At 41.9% G+C, this 20197-nt stretch overlaps 1 protein-coding gene across 1 annotated transcript in view; it reads right to left on the bottom strand.

Annotated features, from left to right (window-relative positions):
* ssbp2a (single stranded DNA binding protein 2a) overlaps nt 1-20197 on the bottom strand; it is a 58073-nt gene that overhangs the window by 33483 nt on the left and 4393 nt on the right. The window contains exon 2 of the mRNA XM_063489298.1: nt 1823-1895. Coding sequence (XP_063345368.1) covers nt 1823-1895 — 73 coding nt within the window. The remainder of the gene's footprint in view (nt 1-1822; nt 1896-20197) is intronic.

The following is a 20197-nucleotide window of genomic DNA, read 5'->3' as shown; positions in this document are numbered from 1 at the left end:
AGAGTGACCTCATGTTCATCTTTTTTAATTTCCCTTCATATTATGTTTAATACGAGTAAAAGAAGAAGACTATTGTGCCACCTGCTATAGCAGCGGTGTGAACAAGCGCTAAAATAACAGGAAAAACTGAATCACCGCATGTTCAATCAGACCGTCCTGACCTCAGCTGCAGATCAGACACAGCGACTTTTAGAAGGAATGGTTTGCTTTGAAGTGTTTTGGGAGGGTCAGGAACTGCCCCTGTTTGTTTGGCCCACATGCTTTTAGTCTAAGTTCGCAGTTCCAGTAAACACTATTGGCAGCCAGCAATTTCCATTTACACACCACGACAAAGAAGGTTTTACTTTCTCGAACTGGCAGAAACGATACAGAAAAAAATCGAGAATGAGCATGACATTCATCATTTCTCACATTTAATTGGCTGCAGCTTAGACCAAACAAGATTACAGACAGTTCAGGTCAGGACACTTTCTAGTGTCTCTTGTATTTCCCCTTCATCTGGAAAGTGTGGAGAAAAAACCCAAAACAACGAATGTGCCCGCATATCCCGTCTTCCTGTGGTCTGCATTCCCAGGAGGTTCTTTCATTTACCTTCCCCATGCTGCAGAAAGATCCCTTTAGCATGATTGCTGGCAGATGTAGGCAATGTGTGACATGGGCACAGTTTTGTTTTCACCCCTACTCGCGTAAAATTTAAACCTTTTGAATTTGTGCTGTGTTGTCTTTAAGGTTTCAGATCTTTTTGTTTTTCTTTGAGCCATCAATTTAGTTTGAGAGGTTTGCGTGGGTTTTTTTTGCCACTTCTTCTAAGCTGTCCGTTTGTGATTTGATATTTATATCAAGGTATCCCTTTACGATTTGTGAATTGCCACCCCGGGCTCTTGCTCCATGAGCATAAGGATGCGCTGTAAACCCATGTGAATGATAACACAGGGCTTTAAAGCTGTACTACAACCCGCCCTTCCAGCACCGGTTACACTTTTTTTGCAAAAATGTTTATGCTCTGTGTGTACGTGCACGTGTATGCTTGCATATGTGTGCATGCGGACGGCACAAAAGCGGCTGTGTTTATACTTGTTGCGCTCCCGCCTAATGCATTCCCACACTTGAACATGACACCGCCTATCTTCTTCATCTGCGGAAGAGAGAGCAAGTGATATGGCAGAGAGGAAAGGGTGTCTGAGAGAAACTGAGGTGTAGGTACGTGTGCGCACGTGTCCGAACACACACTAAGAGCGATGAGAATCGGTGCCAGCTGATGATGTAACCTTTTCCACCACCCACACCCCCTTTCCCCCTTTGTTCTCCTCTTCCTCTGGCCGATGTACAACAAGCCTCTAGCTACTGTCTCCTACATTGCAATTTACCGTCATTTACTGCAAAGCACAATCATCAGCTGACCTCCTTTTCACCTCATCACCTTTTCACCTCCGCGGAATTAAAGTGAGGACAAGCGCAGGGAGAGGAGCGGAGAGACAGATGAGAAGGAGAGCAGGAAGATTACAATAAAAACAGAGGAGAACAAGATGGGAAGAGAGGGACAAACACAAAGCTGCCGAGCGGATCAGACAATGATGTCAGTCGGAGACGTCAGCTCCAGCCTAAGCATCATAAGTCTCCCTGCGCGCCGGCTCCAGTCCCACTAAATGCAACACTAATGTTAAAAAGCTTGTTGTCTCAGCACTGCGAGGCCAGGCTAATTCAATTAGCCGCTACACTTGTTCGACATGTTATATGAGGGTCAGACCACCCTTCAGAGTGGACACATAAAGTACATGGCCTGCAGTCCGGCACAAACACATAAAGCATTTTTGTGACTTACCTCTGAGAGAAAGGTCTGTGCTGACTTCTGTGCTCCTACATGCAGCAGGTACTCGTACACATAAAGAGCCAACCTGCACAAACAAAGAACAACAGCAGGACAAAAGATGAAAATTAGCAGAGGCAAACAGATATGAGGCGAGTAAGCAAGAGACAGTGAAAACAGTCTTAGTTTTACAAGCAGGCAAAAATTAGAGCAACTACTAAGCACTTGCAAATCTCCAAATATTGAAATAAATAAGTTTTTCTCTAGGTGTTTAAGATAAATCCATACATAGTGGGAAACTGCATTAAAGACGAACACCTAGGCGTGGATACAATTTTCCAGGCAGCCAGGCAGGACTAGAATCCTGTACGAGGAGATGAGTGAAAACTTCAGAGTCTGCTAGAATTCCCATGGGAAACACAAAGACACACTCTAACTTAGGAGCAATATTCCTGCCCCCAAACTGCCAAACAGACAGGACAACCATTAAAAACATTCGAAATTCACGCAACATATAAGCTAAAACAACACAGTGATAACAGTAGGCCTGGTGGGACCACACCGAGAAATACCTCACCTCAATGCCTTGGGCTCTCCATGGACTTCCTCCCATGGCTTTGATCACAGTAAGAATTAATTACAGGCTTGATTTGTTAATCAATTCTCCTCCCTGTGAGCCTCTCCTGGTACTAACAGCAACTTAGGAAATGGAGGACGGGGTAATCTACTGGTCTATAAATACAAGGTAAAAATTGATCTACAGGGGATCAACAGCAGATCTCACTGACTCCTAATGGCACTGTGTAGATTTAGAGATTTAGCCATTGTAAGAACACAAAGTACCTCTACAGGGATATGAACATGATCAGTGTATTTAGCCGTATTAGTACAAAAAACTATTCTGTCAGATGTTTGTATACTCAGTGGGCTTGATGTGTACTGAAACAGCAATGTATTAATACAATTGTGTTATATATGGCTTCAATTAAATGACTAATCTGTTGACTATTTCTCAGTGAATCAGTGTGTCGCTGTCTAATGCATACAGCTGGAAAACTGCCAACATTTCTATCATCATTTTTTAAAGATTATGGGGACATAGTGAAATAGTTCTCCAGACTTTCTGAAGGTCTTTCAAAGTTTTTCTTTGGACATTGGTTGCTTTTTCCCTCATTTTAAGTCCAGTCTGCATATTTGGCCATTTTCAGAGACATGTTTTTTGGTTTTTTGTTCATTTGTTAAGCCACTTAATATTGACCTATGAATCATCCAAGCATAGAAAGGCACCTAAACAGTGTGGTGTCTACATATAACAGCAAAAAGACAGTTTTAAATAGTATCTTTGGGCACTTTGTTACTAGCATTCTGTTGCAAAACCCCCCAAAAAGAAAGAAAAACACAAAATTTCTCCCCATTTCTTTAGCTGAATCTATGACAAATGCCAAAGGACAGAAGATAACACAGTTTGACAGACATGAAACAGGAGTTTGACAGCAAATACTATTTGCTCTAAAAATGTATTTAACGCAATGCTACCACCACAGAATCATTAGTGATTCCCAACGTGCTATTAGGTGAAAACCTGGTAAATCCAGACACGATGTGCAGCATCCACAAAGGTTTCTACAGAAACAGTCTTAGTGGAAGACTGGCCCATAAGAAACAATTCTTAAGGGAAGCAGGGAGAAAAGGCTAAGGTATATCAAATTACACAAGATGTGGACTGAAAATCTGTGGCAGGTCTGATGGAGTGATGAATCCAAACTGGAAAATTTTGGTTCAAATCATCATCAAATCATCGCTGCTAATCATCACGGACAGAAAAACACAGTGAAACACTATCAGCCATAGATTGGCTTCCCCAGAGCCCAAACCTCAACTTTATTGAAGCAGTGCGGGATCATCGTGACAGAGAACGGAACAAAAGGGTACGAGGAACCACAGAAGAGCTTTAAATGTTCTTCAAAAAGCCTGGAGAACTATTTCTGAAGTCTACTTAAACAAATGACAACAGAGAGTTCAGACTGTGTTGGAGACTAAAGCTGATTATACCAACATTTTTTTTCAAGCTCATTAGAATTGACCACACTCTGTTTTTGCCATATGTACTGTGTTTCCATGTGAGTTTACAAGTTTCAATTAATTGTTGGACCCGTTTCCTATTTTCCTACCAACTATAAAGAAATGATGGAGTGGTACAAGACTTTTGTAGAGTACTGTACTGTTGTATATGATGAAAGACTATTCAAACACACATCTGAGAATCCTTAAACACGATGCATCGTGCGCTTTGACCTGGAGCTTGGAGCTATGTTAGTTAGTGGGTTCAACTTTCTAAAGGCATGAAGCCATGAACGATGGCCACACTGGGACAGCAGCTGTCCTAGAACACCCCTGCCCACTGAAAGGTGCTACCAGCTTGTTGTAGCAGATCCAGACTCTTACACCGAAGTAAAAATAAACTCCCCAGACAGCTCTGTCTGCCTGTCTGAAGATGATGGACTGCACACCTTTCTGCTATGCACACAGGTTCTCTGTCTGCGGCCCCCACCTCCTCCGTCCCTCTCCTTTATTTCCATCTTTCTTCATCGCTTTCATCCTTCGTCTACCTCCCCCTCCTCTCCCTTTCACTCTGTGCCTTTTCTGTCTTGGTTTCGTCTTGCACCCTTTTTTATTTTTTATTTTTTACAGAGGCCATGTTTGTTTAACGATGAAAGGACGAGGAGGGAACCTCTTTCCCTCTATCCTTCCCCTCCTATATCCATCTCTTCTTCCCCATGTCCCCTCTCCTCCCCCCGTGGCCGGGCTGTAATGTGTAACCAAAGAGATAGAGACAGAACGTTTCACAGGGACAAGGTTAACAGAACAATGAGAGGCTTGACAAAACTCTTGACACCTCGACAACTGAACATGAATAAAAGATGTGCCCGATGTGTGTGTGTGTGTTTTTTCCAAGGCGCTGCACAACCCCCGAACATTTCTAGGAACGAACTTGCTCCGTCGCTCTGTTCTGCTTCGTTTTCCTGTCAGCCTGTCGAAATCTGTCACTCCCTCCTGTGAACCCCACCGCCAGCCACTGCAGCATCAGTATAGAACTATTTATTAATACTGACAGATCTCATGTATCTGCAGTGAATACATTCGCAGCGATGATGACAACCTGATGGGCTGCATGAATGAATTTGTTGTGTCAGTGGGAATAAATAAAGAAATGAAAGCTTGTCCTCAGCATGCACCAGTCTGTTTTCAGTCAGCTATCTATTACCACGCTAAATACAGCCTCGCATGGTAGCTGCCTCGGATAAAGACTTAAAGGTTTTAACCTATGATTGATTTCACAGAGGCTCCGAGCTGTGACCTTTGGTCCTAATAGAGAGGTGGGAATCGAAGGAAGTGAGGAAACCCAGGAAAGGTGGATAGAAGAGGGCAGTAGTGGCAAAGGTGATACAGTTTTTTTTAAAGAAGTGAAACCACAGGTACATAGGCTATTACAAGTTTTGGAGAGGTGATGAAAGAAAGGGAAAAAAAGAAGGAAGACTTGGTTCATTTTTGACCTTAAATACAGGGGGTTTAAAGGTGTAAAAGCTTGCAAAATACACCCATAACACCCTCCTTCTCTTAGCACACACCAACAGGTGGAGTTTAAACGTGGCTGATAAGCAGAAAGCAACAGAGCAGATATTGGTAGCACTCGATATCTGCCTAACTTTAACTCACAACTACTCATTTCCTCCAAGACGAGTGATAGGCTTTGAAAGCACTAAATCCATTCATGCTGTTGCCTCATTGTTCACTTACCACTTGTTCAACTTGCTCACTTTCCACAACCAGCTACAAGGAACTCGGCAGGACGACGGAGCCCAAACACTGAGCAGAGATAACGTTTGAGGATTAGAGGATGGGGGACTGTTCAAGGTTAAGAATCCTCCAAATTTGACACATTAAAATGAAAACATGACAATGGCTCTCCTGTCAAGTTAAATAAACTGTCACTTTAAGTCATATCTGTGGGCAGCAGTGCTCAAATTGAGGCAGCCAATGATTTTCGAAATGCTTCCTGACTCCATATTAGTCCATACACACTGAAGTTTTGAGGCGTTTGCCCTTGCTGACGGACACGCACGTTTCTTTCCATTTCTTACCTGACTACTCTGGCAATTTCTGTTGTAAATATGAAGCACTTTACATTAATCAAAGCTGCAGCTAGAATGATTAGAGTGCTGGGCCCCTCCTGCTTTGTTTCCACTCCATGCTGCTCGTAAGCGTGTGCACAAATGCACTTCTGGGCGTGTTTTGTGTCACGGTGGTGGTTCTAGCAGAGAAGGTATAGGCAGAGGAGAGGGGTGAACTTTAAGGTCTCCAAGTGACCCATTTATCCTTCAAATTCAAGTGGTTCTGTCTTCTCTGAGTCACATCTAATTAAATTCATATTTCAAGCCGAACCCCATCCCGGCTGCTCTCGCAAAAATCTACCAGACAGCTGCAGCAAGCTCAGACAGCCAGAGACCGAGCTTAGCTTAATGAAGGCAGCAGGCAGAAACACTGACCAGTTTCTATGCCGTCTTGTAACAGAGCCGCCGTTGCTGTTACCAGGCTGTCGAACAGAGAGATCAGGGAGAGGAGAGCTATCTCGGAGCTCAACCACAACCTCAGCTTAAAGCGAAGACATGAAGCTTTTTTTTTCCCCAGGATCAGCATTTAGGAGACCAACAGATCACTGCTAATCAATTTACTGCCATGGCGATCAAAGTCTGGCAGAGCTTCAAATCACAACAGGCAATGGTTTCAGTGATTAGGTTTGCCTATTATAGATTAGCTTCAGAATATTTCACCCTTGTTAAAGATGAAATGGAAAAGCGATTATACTTCTGATCTGAATCGACACGTTAAGTGACATATATCCAAGACTCAATTCTGTGCTGACATAGCCTAATTACATATTTGACCAGGAAAATCAAATTAAATGTTATATAAGTGAAAAGGGAAGCAATCAAATCCTTACTGCCAGTAAGCAATCCTCATTAATGATTTTTAGCAGTCTGTATTACCAAAACTGCATTATTGGGAAAACTGCTGGGTGCTGGTCCTGTTGTAGTTCCACATTACTTACTTTTACTGTTTTTATTTAAGGGAGAAATTTGCACAAACGCCACACAGCAGAGGCAGCGGCGTTTATTATCCTCTGAATAAAGTGCTATAAAAGTATCTTCCTGTACAAATGTTATTCAGGTGTGGGCAGTGGCAGGAAATCAGTTTCTCCCTGCAGAAGGTGTCGAATGCAAACTGTGTCCAAAATGGCAGTTAGAGAGTTTTGCGGCAGGAAATATTTGATCAAAAACTCAAAATAGTCAGTGTCTGTGCAGTTTATTCCAAATCCAAATAGGCAGTCTTGCCCCTTAGCAACCATCGTGGTGACGCCCTCAGGCAGTTACTGCAGGCTCAGAAACCCAGCCAGTATTCAAATAAAGAAATCTCAAAATGAGGCCAGTGTTCACTTCAGAACCTGGACCTGAACATTTCTATTCGCTTATGTCCTCCTCATCATATTAGGCTAAATCTTTATAAAATCAACAAAGAATCAAGAAATGCGAAAGCCACCTCACTTATGATTCAACTACTACAACTACCAAGATAAACCATCATCCTCTAAACACACACATTGCAAGCCATCAAAGTGTTTGATGCATGCATCCACCTCCCGTGCTGCCCTCAATCATATGTCGGCTCTCTTAATTGGCACTTAGTCATCAAACCTTTGAGAACCCCTGATTTAAATGGATGGAGAGAGAGGCATAACTGCAATTTCAATCACCACCACCACACAAAAACCGCATGTACAGAATAATCAAATCTGATAATAACACAAAAAATAACCCCAAATATCCCCCCTCCACCCCAAACCCCCACCTCCCCCCACAGGGCTTTTTCATTCTCATGCACAATGTTTTACAACACCCACACACTTGTACCAGTACAAAACATGATTGGCCTGGTATTCACCGGCTCAGCTGTTATAAAACAGACGATTGGCTTTTTGGAGGTAGCGGTGGATATGTGTCACATGACTGCCTTCTCTGGCGTTACACAATTTTTCCTTAGACTTCTATTCCATGTTCCTCAGCTTTTAGTTTCAGTTTAGTGACGTTGAATTAAAAAGATTTTTGTGCAGACGAAGAGTCACGCGATGGGTGAAACACCCCCTCATTTTAAAAATGCGAGAGTGCAAAGAGGCTGAAGCAGAAATGGCTGCTTCATGGAGAAAGTTGCTAACTGTGGTTTTAGATTTTGTCAAGCCAGCAAACACAAAGAGAGGCTGGCTTTGTTGAACTTCATCATAGTGATGAAGTTCCAGGTGACCGTCATGCTTCTGGTCACCTGGTAAATATACATCTATTTAATTAAAGTTTTCAATTCAACTGACTTTTTAAAATTTATTTTGTAGCAACAAATCACAACAACAGTTGCCCCAAAGCACTTTATATTGTAAAGATAAAGGCCCTAAAAGCTACTGAGGTAAATACCTGAATCTTTAGCACTTCAGTTGCAATTGTGCAATAGTGTTTGAAAGCCAACCACTAACTTTATCTGTTGTTCCTTTGTGTTCGGCAGAGAAGTATTTATTTCAGCATTTGCAATCACTAATCTGAGCTTTTCTCCCACCACATCATTCTCACTTACTTCCAGCGTTTTTTTTGTCAGCTTAGCTGCTCCTCATTAAATTTCTATATTGACTTATACACCCCCAATTCTAAAAATGTTCAGATGCTGTAAGAAATCTAAATAAACACAGAATGCAAATCTCATAAACCCGCATTTTATTCACAATAGAACACAGAAAATATATAAAATTATTATACAGAGTTATTTTACTTTTTCATGACAAATATTAGCTCGTTTTCAAGTTGATAGCATGAACTAAAATGCAGATGGGACGAGGGGAGCAACTACATTTCAAGTAGTACTAAAAAGAAACCGCCGGAGGAACAATTTGCAACTAATTAGGTTAATTGGCAACAGCTCAGCAGCATGATTAGGTATAATAAGGGCATTTCAGACATAACGATGGGCAGACGTTCAGCAACCTCGAAAAAATGATCTCTGAAAATTGTGGAACAATTTCTGAATATTTTTTCTAAAAGGAAAATTGTGAAGACTGAGTATCTCGTTGTCTACGGAAAAGATTCTGAGAATCTGGAGAAATCTGTGAACAAAGGACAAGGCTGAAAATCAATACTGGATGCTCGTGATCTCTGGGCCCTCGGGCAGCACTGCATTCAAAACAGGTTAAAGCTCTATCATGCAAAGAAGAAGCCATATGTGAACATGATCCAGAAACGCCCGTGTCCTCTGTGGACCGAAGTCATGAGGCAAAATGGAAAAACTGTATGGTCTTTTGAAAAACCTGCGTCCTCCGAACTAAAGCACAGAGGGACCATCCGGCTTGTTATCGGTGGTTGGATCAAAAGCCTGCAACTCCCTGGTATGAGGGTAAAAGGTGTTTACAGGTTCTCAACATATGTGCCCATGCACACGTCATCTTTTCCAGGGAAGCATATTTTAGCAAGTCAATGTTAAAAGAAAGAAAGAAGCAAACTTTTTAAAAGAAAAAATCACGCCCCCCTTCCCGGTCATCATTATCTTCCAATAAGGCAAACACAACCATGATTATTACCTTGGATCTAACAATTAAATAAGCACACCTTTAATGATTAATTCCTCTCACATCATTAAAACAAATATTTCAATGTTACTACAGGTTTGGACACATACTGTAGGACTTAATCTGCAATACTCCTACACATTCAGCAGGAAAATTACTTACATTCAGTCTAGCCTTTAGAAAAAAAGAAAAAAGAAATGCAAGTAACTGCTGGTTTTCTGCTCAAGCCATACAGAAGATCAAAATTCACTGAAAGTAAATCTTTTAATTGAGGCCTCGGCTTTTCAACCTCGGCTGAACGAGGGTCAAGCACTACGTTGCTCTAGGAATGTGGCATTTGCACAACGTACGGAAATATTGTTAAACGTTATTATAATTATATAAGTATTTTTGAATGTAGCAACTGCTTGACATGTCTAAAAATAAATGTGTGTGTGTGTAAACGAGTGAAAATAAAAATTCAGTGCAGTGATTTAACCGTTCTGTCTTTCGAGGAACAGCTGGAGATTAGAGGCTCTCTATGCTGTCAACCAGGGATTAACTTGCAACTTCTCTTATGAATTGGTCAAACACAGGTTGGACACGTGATCAGTACTCTGAACATGTGTTCAGTACAGAGTTGCTCGTGTAATATACAACCATAAAAAGATAAAAAGACATGCATTCATATAGGAACCATATCCCTCTGTCGTTGTCCAGGATGGAGGAAAATTACAGAGAAAAATTAAAGAGGAAGAGAGCGATGGTGAGACAGGAGTATAACAGAGCGGGATGAAAGGTTTTGGTGACAAGCAGAGAGAGAAGAAGAGGGATTAGAGAGACGGAGAGGGAAAAAAAGGATGGAGGTGATGGGTGCTAGCGGATGAGCCCCGAGATGAATCCTCATGAGATCTGTAAACTTTCATATTCTAATGTTGAGGATTCTCACCGAGCGGTGTCTCAGTTAGTCAAGCACCCTGCTGTGACCTCCTTCTGCAAATTAACACAAAACCCTGCAATGAAGAAAAAAAGTCTACGGAGCTACAGTAGAAGTGATTCCTACCGTTTTTTGAAGAGAAAAAGCAAATGACTACATGCTGTGCTGAAATCATAACATACAGGATGGACTGGAAGCTACACAAGCGTAGCATGCCGTGGTGTATGCGCTGGATTTCATTATATTTTTATAAACGCATTTTAAAGAGTCCTGTGAAGAGGTAATAACAATGGAAAAGTAATCCTATTGAACTAAGTCACAGACAGGAAGTTATACGCTGTAATTGTCTCCTGGATATGCTTACCTACACAAAAAAACAAAAAACCCACTAAATTAGCATCTTAAATCTCTGCTGTGTGTTTTCACAGCAAAGAATAATTTTAGCAAATGTGACACAGTGAAGTAGAGCTGTAGTGTCTTTGAAGCGCTTTGCTTTCAAGCGACCGTACACAAAATAAAAAAGCAATGAAAGCAATTTAAAAAAAATGTTACTCCTCCGAATTCAATATAATAGCAGTAACACCTCACTGTGAATTAGACCTGCAGTAAACTCCAGCTTGGTGAAAGTCATAATGCATAAATGTGGACAGCCTCATTCTGAATGCTCTGCTTTCATTTGTGTGATGTTAATTAAAAAAAAAAATGCAATCCCATCACTCAGCACCTTCCAGCTAGTCTCAGTGAGGATCTACTTTAGCGATCCTCTGCAGCTTGACAGCCGAATGTTGGGATTTATTATTATTTTTTTAGACTTATGCCATGTTACATAATTTTGCAGCATATGTGACTGATGCAATACAGACAGTGACAGCAGTAATCACAAGTATAGAGGAAGGCACCCTGCATAAAACTGAGCCACTTTACCAATTAGCATCATGCAAATGCTTGATTAGACACTGGTCATCGTTATGTCAAAGCAGGCTTTAAATATAGGTACAAAACAATCACATGGCTGCTTTCTTATTACCTGACTCACAGAAATTCTGAGGCAGGTACTGAGATCAGCATTTGGGAGTGCTAAAAAAAAAGAATTTAACAAATCAACACAACATTTACTGTTTTTTAGTTGGATTTTTTTTCTTTTTTATTAATTATCACCCAGCCACCTAAAACACACAATGTTTTACACCATTTTCTTTACATCCTTGAGGCATCCTCAGTGATATCACACCCCAACACACAGCGCTGGGCCACAATGGCAACACAAATCACAGACACCTGTCTTTGAGTTAGAGGTATGATCGTCAGCGTTATCGTCTCCGTCGCGCCGAGCCTACACTGAATGCTACGCGATCCATCTCTCCAAATCAAGCCTCTGTGAGGCTCTGGCAGCTCGGGCTCCTGACGAATCTGGCGAGGACAGAGAGGGACCCCGCCATAAAAGGGAGCGCGGCGATCAAGCTGCTGCCCCTGCTGAGGACAGCCCTGTGTGTGACAGCCAAACACTTTCCCTGATTAATCAAGCCTAGCAGCGGGGCTTTATGTGCCATTAAGAGCCCTGCTAAATGACTTCACTTCATTCATTAAAGTGGAGCATCCTCTGCGGGTAGAGCGGCTCCGCTCGCCAGACAGACAGACAGACAAGTGAAAGCTTGGAGAGAGATGGTGGTGGGGCAGCGATGAGGGTGGTGGGGGCACAGAGGCAAGATAAACAACGACAAATATAGACCCATTACAATGCTGAATTATTCATCTTATACGCAGAGCTTCAGGAAAACAACAGAGAGAAGGAAAAAAAACAAGAGTCCAAACAACCATGGGGCTTATAGAGTCTTTATACACCAAAGAATATCATTAACACGGGACTATTTATGCACACACCTTGTCTGGGAAAGGTACCACACTGGGATCACGGCCAAATCACTTTAAATGGAAAAATCAGGTTCCGGTAGACTTATCTGTGAAGCGTTTTCATTAGGTAAAGGTATAGTTTTAATGAATCTGTGCGGGGGGAGTTTGACAGCTATAGGTGCGAGTAAATAAATCGCTTGAAAGTGTTGTGCGCCGCCTACAGCACATGTTAATATAAGCTATTCTCAGAGCACAAATTCATACAGGATCAAAAAGTCAGGCAGAAAATTCCAGAAAGGGAAGATTACAGAAGGGAGAGGCAATGATGCACCCCGACAGCACTGAGAGTGGACAAAGATTGGTAATTTACCAGTCAAAAGGGAGATAAAGATGGAGGGATGGAGAGAAAGATAAATAGATAAAGATTAGCAGCAACAGGAGATCCAGGGGGCAGAGAGGAAGAGAGAGACAAATGAGACTGAAGAAGAGGGAGGCTGAAAGAGAAAGAGAGATGGAGAGAGTAAATGATTAATGAAAGGAGCTGTGGGGGGAGGTCAGGACTGAGCAGAAGAGGAGTGATGCTGCAGCCAGTGAGCAAAACCGAAGAGGACAACATTATGAGCAGCCGTGTTGCTGTCGCTCACCGTAACACAGGATTTGTAAAAGGGGAACCAAATGTGACTCAAATGAGCTTGAGAGCACGCGCTGAATCTACTGAATTTGCCAAATTCACTAAATAAGGCATTTTTTCGCCTTTTCATGTTTAAACACAGATTCTAATTGGCCGTAATGCCTTTGAGAGGCTTTTATTGTTATTTAAGCCAAAGACTGGCAAAAATACAATGAACACTTGCGTGTGGATAAGTTTGCGTCACTGTAGAGAAGAAAAATTTCATCACCGGTGATGATTTATTACTTGACATAACTGTTCAAAGACTTTCATTAGATCCTTTAACTTCTTGCAACATCTTAGCGAAATACATGCCTTAAATTAATCCCCAACTGGCAGTGTGCTGTGGCTCTATCGCCGGCGCTCACTGATGCATTTCTAATTGGCATTTTTGCTGATGGTCACAAGTTAAATCTATATTCTCCATTACCCTTCCACCATGTCCCCTGGGATCTCTCTAATGGCTCCGAGCACTTGAATAGAGATATTTGTATAAAGTATATTCTCTCTGATGCCGACTCGTCTCCGCGCGGGCTTACTTCAGCTGCAGGTTTGGCGTGTAGCTGAGAGTTTGGGAGGAGCGGGGGGGAAAAGTTCACTACATCTTTGAAGATTAACAAAACACGTGTTATAAATCAGCATGGAAACAGCCTGAGGAAAGACACTTGTAGTAAAATAAACTGTGTTTTATCTGCTCGTCTTCAGCGTTTCGTCTGCACCGAGATGGTCTCACATGCTGCTTTACAGAGCAAATGTTTGTCGTAGCCTTTATCCCTCTCGTTCCACATCACATAGTAAAGCCCTTGGTGAAGTTTTGGCTCAGCGACAAGCCTAAATGCTCTATAACTGGCTTGGCAAAAAAAAAGACCCCAAAAAACAAAACACTGCAGCCAGTGCTGGTTAAGAATGGTTGAGATGAATGATGCTAGCTGTTACAGGTTGACCAGCAATTTCGCAATTAGCTGATAAACCACTAAGATGAAGGGTTACATAGTTTGAACGTTAACTCTTTACCCCTTGAAAGTCTACAAAGGAGGAAACTCTTTTCCAAACTGAGCATTTTGTGTCATATTTCAGGCTGGCTTATAGAACAAAATGAATGGCTGTGCCTCAGAAGTTAGTGAGGGTGGTCTCTGTCTAAGCAGCTACCCTCTGAAAAACCCAGAAACTATTCTAATGGTCATCAACCCATGTCTTAAGGGTACAAGGAAGGTCATCAAATATCATCTTTATAGCAGAAAAGTTAAAGGTGAAAACTCTTCTTGACTGTAAATCATAAAGTAGTTTTCACTGAAACCTTGCTCCAGCAAAGATGAGAAATTGCCAAAGGTGAGATATCATGTGTTAAAGTCAAAAGAACGAAGCTCATATCCTGACAGAGAGGAAGAGTCCTGCATTCTTGGCTCACCTCAGTGTAGACTCTGTGTTTACCTTTCATTAACTAGAAATCCCAGAATCCTCTCCTCCCGCAACCTCCCTTGGGATACTCCAATACAAGGTGAAAATAAATGCTGTAAAATAGCTGCTTGAACAACAAATATTAAAAAAGCACAGCTTATTATGTTTGAGTTATAAATTATTTCATAAATGCTGAGGAAAGACAAGTCTAAGTTTTAGTTTCCCGGCTGAATTCTAATTACAGATCGCTCTGCAATCTATGTGTAAAACGGTTTTATTAACATATCTCTAAAAGGCCCAAAATATTCCATTTAGAAAAGCTGAAAAATTCCACAGTTTGGGAACTACAGTGCACTGAAATGGGATATGACTAACACAAGAATAGCGTCAGCTCACGAAATAAGCTAAGCTACAGGCAGACAATGATAAAAGCCAACTAATCAAGATACTCTAACCATAATGCAGCTGCAGTTGTGAATCCCCACCCTGTGCTCTAAGGACAGAACACACTGTGTCCTCAAAAGGCTACACCCAAAGGCAGTTACGATCACATGAGAAACAGTCGAGAGACAGAACGCCGTCTAACCGAGGAGAAAAAAAAACGCCATGCGGGAGGCAGCGGGGGGGTTTGCAATTAAGACTTGAACAGAAATGTAAAAAGGAAGCATTGCTCCCTGCCGTATACAAGCACAATCAGACAAAGTGAAACAGCTCTTGTTCTGTCAGCAGTGCAGAGACTCTACTGTATCACAGAGCAGACAACAATGCCCAGGGCTGAGATAACAGGAAATGCCAGCTTATCAGAGAGGGGAGAAAACAGAGGGAGATGGCGAGAGAGCGTGATGAGTAACTCACTGTTTACCAACAGTGCAAGTGAGCAAAAATTTCTGTTGTGTCCTTCATGTGAAAATCTGTCATTTACACATAAGTTTCAGCCAGTGAGGTTTTTTCCCCCTCCTGCAACTGTAATTTGTTTGCAGAACATGTAAAGTGGATAAATCAAATAATGGGGTAGGCAAATCCATCACTTTCTTAATTTGAGTTCCATTTCATTGGCTTTGATTTGTTCAGATTGAGTCACCTCTCGTGGGGAGTTTGTTTAATTTCACAGCTGAAAGAACACCAATGATTTTTAGGAGAGTTTTCCTTGTTCAACTTTCTCTACAAGCTATTACAGTAAATCTTGAATGCAATACAGCCATAAACCCCGGAATATTAAACTGCTGTTTACAGAGGGAACTTTGATGGCGACACTTAGTGATCATACTCACTTAATCACTGCTTTCTTTTTAAAAGTCTGTTCTCAAGAGTTTACTGGGAAGACAAGAGTTAAAGCAACATTATGCAAGAATAAAAAAGGAAATCGCTTTTCCACCACGACTGGAAGTGCAACTGATAAATATAAGGTATGGGAGAGAGGTGGCGTTCACACAGAGGCAACTGAGCCATTCAACAAGTGGAGCAAATTCATCCAAGTCATTGGATTAGGAGGACCGGAGTTATGGTTTTACTACCCCTACTTTATGCCTTCATTTTACCCACCAATAAACCAATACTAGTACCAATAAGAAAGTTCAAAAGGTGATTTTCTAAAAAATAAATGTAGTATTTATTTAAACAAATCATTATGGTGTTTAAGGAGCAGTACATATTCAATATGAATTTGCTTTTTCTGTTGAAGGAAATTCAGTTTTGCTTTGAAATTCATTCCTAATAATAAAAGTATATTTAAGAAATAAAGAGTAAAAAATCCTTAGTAAAAAGTCTTCACTAATAAGAATTAAAAAGAAGAAATGGGATGGGGTTTGTTTTCCACCATAGAGGTAGTTAGTCCTGACACAAGAAATATGGTTTTTCTTCATTTGTCCTATTTTATTTCTGGGTGGACATCCATTCTTCAGACAGCATTTAGTTGTTTAGACATAATGTGTTTAGACTGCTGTGAACAATTTCTTTATTGTTGACCCAATACAGCATTTTTCTCTCTTGCTTTCTTCTGCATGCACACACTCTTGCCCAAACACACTGACACTGTGGCATGTATCCACTGCCATTCCCTCTACTGAGCTCGGTCTGTCATTCAGCAGCACACAGGACCTGGAATGCGACGGCATGGGACACGCTCCTCTCCTGCTAGCTCCACACATCGTCCGGTGGCACACAATCTTTGTTCGACTCGCACAATACAGCATTCCACAATCAACGACAATTAAAAACAGAGGGAGAAGGAGATGACTGGGAGGACTGCACCACTCTAATCTTATAGGATTTGAATTCCTGTCTACGGGACTCTAATAGGCCTCTGTTCTTTTGAACAACAAAGCTTTGAGATGAGATTGAAAAAAGCTGATACAGATGAAGGCAATCTGAAGCAATTTGGGGAGAAATGTGAAGCTATTAAGGCCTGTATGAAGGCTCTGGAGGAAGTAGAAATAAATGACTAACCATTCAGAGGAATGCTTTCGGTAACATGAGGTTGCAAAAATTTGCAGAAAATGTATGCACCAAAGTGTCTGCAAAATTACGATAATTAAAAAACACACACACACACACTAAGAAAATATTTTTTTAAAACACACTTTTTGTACACAATATTTCCAACTAATTCACGTGTAGCTAGCACTGGATCAGAGTTGGTGAATCCCGCTGCTTCCCTGTTGCCCACCTGGTCTCACTCTTTTGTCCTTCCTGCTCTTCAATGGTAGAAATTGGCATTAAGTAGACTTTAAAAAGTCAAGACGTCTATGTGAGCGATTTAAATCCTAAACACGAGGATATTCCGTCTTGGATTTCACTGGGGAGAAATGAGGTGTCACCATGGACTTTGCAGGGATCAGTGGGCAGACAGGTTGTCATCTAAAGACGATACATCTAAAATAAAAGTGGACAACTACGTGGTTTACTTCTCAGAAATTAGCAGGGACAAGTGAGAAAGAGACAGAGGAGAAATAAGGGCAAGGTAGTGAGGAAGCAAAGAAAAATAATGTGTTTTTGCATGTGGGTGCAGAAGCGAGAGAGGGATACAGAGAGAGTGTCTGAAGCAGTTCCGAAGCCTGGTCGTCACGCATGCTTAACCTTGCGCTAGTGCCTGTGCGATGCAGCTTGCATATCAATGATGGACGAATATCAGCAGAGAGGCCTCCAACCAACCTCCACTATACTCAGCAGGCTGGGGTTGGGGGGGGGGGGTAGGCAGAGCAGCATCTGCAGTTACACTACGGTGCTTACTACAGCAATGCAAGTTATACCGGCTAAGGGAAGAGTTTTTGTAAATGTAAGCGTGATATTTTAAATGCACGCCGATTTAAAAAGAAATTAATGAGTGCAATATGAAAATACTGCTTTAAACTGACAAAAAACAAAACAAAACACGCTTTAGATCATCTAAAAGCACTCTTGGTCCGAGTCTGTGCGTGTTTCCATTAATGGAGTTTACTTTTGCCTGGAGCTCTCCAGTCACAGAAATGCTTTGAGGGAGAGCATCCCTGACTGTGCTGTGGTTTGGAGCAAAGCTGTGCATGTTTGGTGTCACCAGGGGCAACACAAAGAAACTTCCTGACATAAACCACGAGAGCTACGGCCAATATCACCTAACAAAGCCAGACAGTGCTGATAGTGGATCCCATTCAAGGTCATCAAGGCGGACTATGAAATCCCCTGCCTCCCTCATTTCTCTTTTGTGTCTCATCATACCTTAAGGTGGAAGATCTGGCCAGAACATGTTTTTTAAGTTAGTCTGGGTAATTTCATGACAAAACAACATCAAATGCCATGAGAAAAGATTTAAACGCTGCCTGAGAGACGAAACACCTTTAAAACTGGGCATTTGTGCACAGCTTTAAAACCACGAGCAGCACAGCAGCTCTAACTTAAAGAGTCAAATGAGAGAAGAAAAGAAAAGAGAAGAGAAGAGAAGAGAAGAAGAGAAGAGAAGAGAAATGATGTGATAATGTGTTTCTAATTAAAACAAAAGCACTCAGGGACACCCATGGGGTCCTAAGGGACCAGCACAAGGTGATAAACTCTCTCATCCTTAGCCTATTTTTTGGGAAGCGATAAAAGAAATTCAGGATGCCATGCCCTCTTCTGTTCTTTTCTCCTTCTTTCCCACATGCTATCTGATGCCGGCTGAGGCCTTTTGTCACGTCGATCCTTCCCAAGGACCCCAAGGCGTCCTGTGAGGATGCCTTCTTCAGGGTCCTGTGTGTTGATTGACACATCAGACCTTTTTTTCCTCCCTGCGTCGATCAGAGGCCGTTTCCCTTCTGCCTCATACAGCTCAATAAGAGGCCGCCGCTTTGATAGCAGTTCTGTGGCAAGTTACATCTCTGGCAGAAGGGATAAGAGAGAAACTAGGAGGGATGCCAGCAGATAAAAGAGGACTTTTAACAGCCTTCTATGTGTTCAGCAGGTTAAAAAGTGTTTTCTATCAGAGCCTTGTCAAACTGTCATTATCACTTTCATTTGAAGACAGCTCTGTATACCCCAGAAAGAAAATATACCAGAGCTGCATTTCTTCTCTGGTTTTCTTGTAATCCCAGACTGATGCTAATCTAAAAACACTGTGGCGATTACACTGGAAGCAGTTTTAAGTTGCTATCTTTCACTGACAGTCAGTGTTGGCGAACGCCGACGACAGAGAGCGGTGACAGTTCTCCGTGTTCTAACAGTTGTTCTCAAGGCATCCCTTGAGAGCTGGCAAGGCTATTAGCTGTGTAATGATCACTGGATGTTGTAGTTCACATCCACACTGGCAGCGTGACAGACAGATGGAGGTTGATTTTGAGGGATGAAACATATGGGGAAAAGTGCTGTGCGCAGACAGCTCAGATGGGATTGCAGGCTAACACATGTAGCATCCTCTCTGTTGACCAGAACAGCAAAGATCAATACAGATACACAGACACGTAATTACGCACATTTATATTGTTCTTTATCCACTTAAACAAAAGGAAAAGCTCATGCTGAGGCCTACCACGTGGATCTTATGTATGGGGCTTATGCATGGGAGTTGAGCCAACAGAACCAGGTGTGGCCACTTACCAATGTAAGTGATCCATGGAGAGTGGGATGTGTGTATAGAGTGGGGAGGTTCGACACAGAGCCATTACAGAGCATTAGACCATGCGGTCCTGTAGGACATCACCTGACCTCGTCTGACCTCAGTGAAAGAAAGAAAAGAAAAACCTCTTTAATCTTTCTTTCATCCGTCCGTCCCTTTTCATTTTTTTACCGCTTAGCTGTGGAGTTTATTTCAAATTTTAAACTCTTCCAGCATTCACGTTTTTATGCTTATTTCCCATACTTAACCTCTCATTTTACCATCCAAGCTGACCAGCAACATATGTTTACCCTCGGGCTACATTCTTTTGCTCCTGCCATAACAAATAGGTTTCCTCTTTGTTCTAATGATTGCACCTATATCATTGCTCAAGGACGACGAAATCTAGTGAACAAAACAAACAAAACAAAAAAACCCCCCTCATCAATTACATTCATCAGGTGGCAGCTGGCATGGGGAAAATGTGATTCCCTGCACAGTTTATCCAATGCATTGTGAGCTTGCGGTGCGTGAGTGCATCTGGGAGAGAGATACAGCTATTTTTATTGTAGTTCCACTGTAATGCGACTCACTGTCAGAGCCAGAGTGGCAGCCTGAATTGCTTCTGTCGGATAAACACTCCCAGCATGCACTGCTTTGCCTCAGTCTGCGCAATGCTGCATTGGCAGCCTCCTGGCAGGATTTTGAGGTGTCTCGGTTTAGAAGTAGCTGTGTGTGTGTATGTGTGTGTGTACACTTATGTGTGTGGAATGATGATCCTTACAAGACCAGAAAATGCTTAAGTCTGCACCAAGACTGATGCTTGGTACCTGAACCAGACTGAATGAAATGGC

Source organism: Pelmatolapia mariae, linkage group LG12, assembly GCF_036321145.2.
Source record: "Pelmatolapia mariae isolate MD_Pm_ZW linkage group LG12, Pm_UMD_F_2, whole genome shotgun sequence".
Classification (NCBI taxonomy): Eukaryota; Metazoa; Chordata; class Actinopteri; order Cichliformes; family Cichlidae; genus Pelmatolapia; species Pelmatolapia mariae.
The sequence above is the reverse complement of the archived record's forward strand: the minus strand, read 5'-3'. Positions and strand labels throughout refer to the sequence as shown.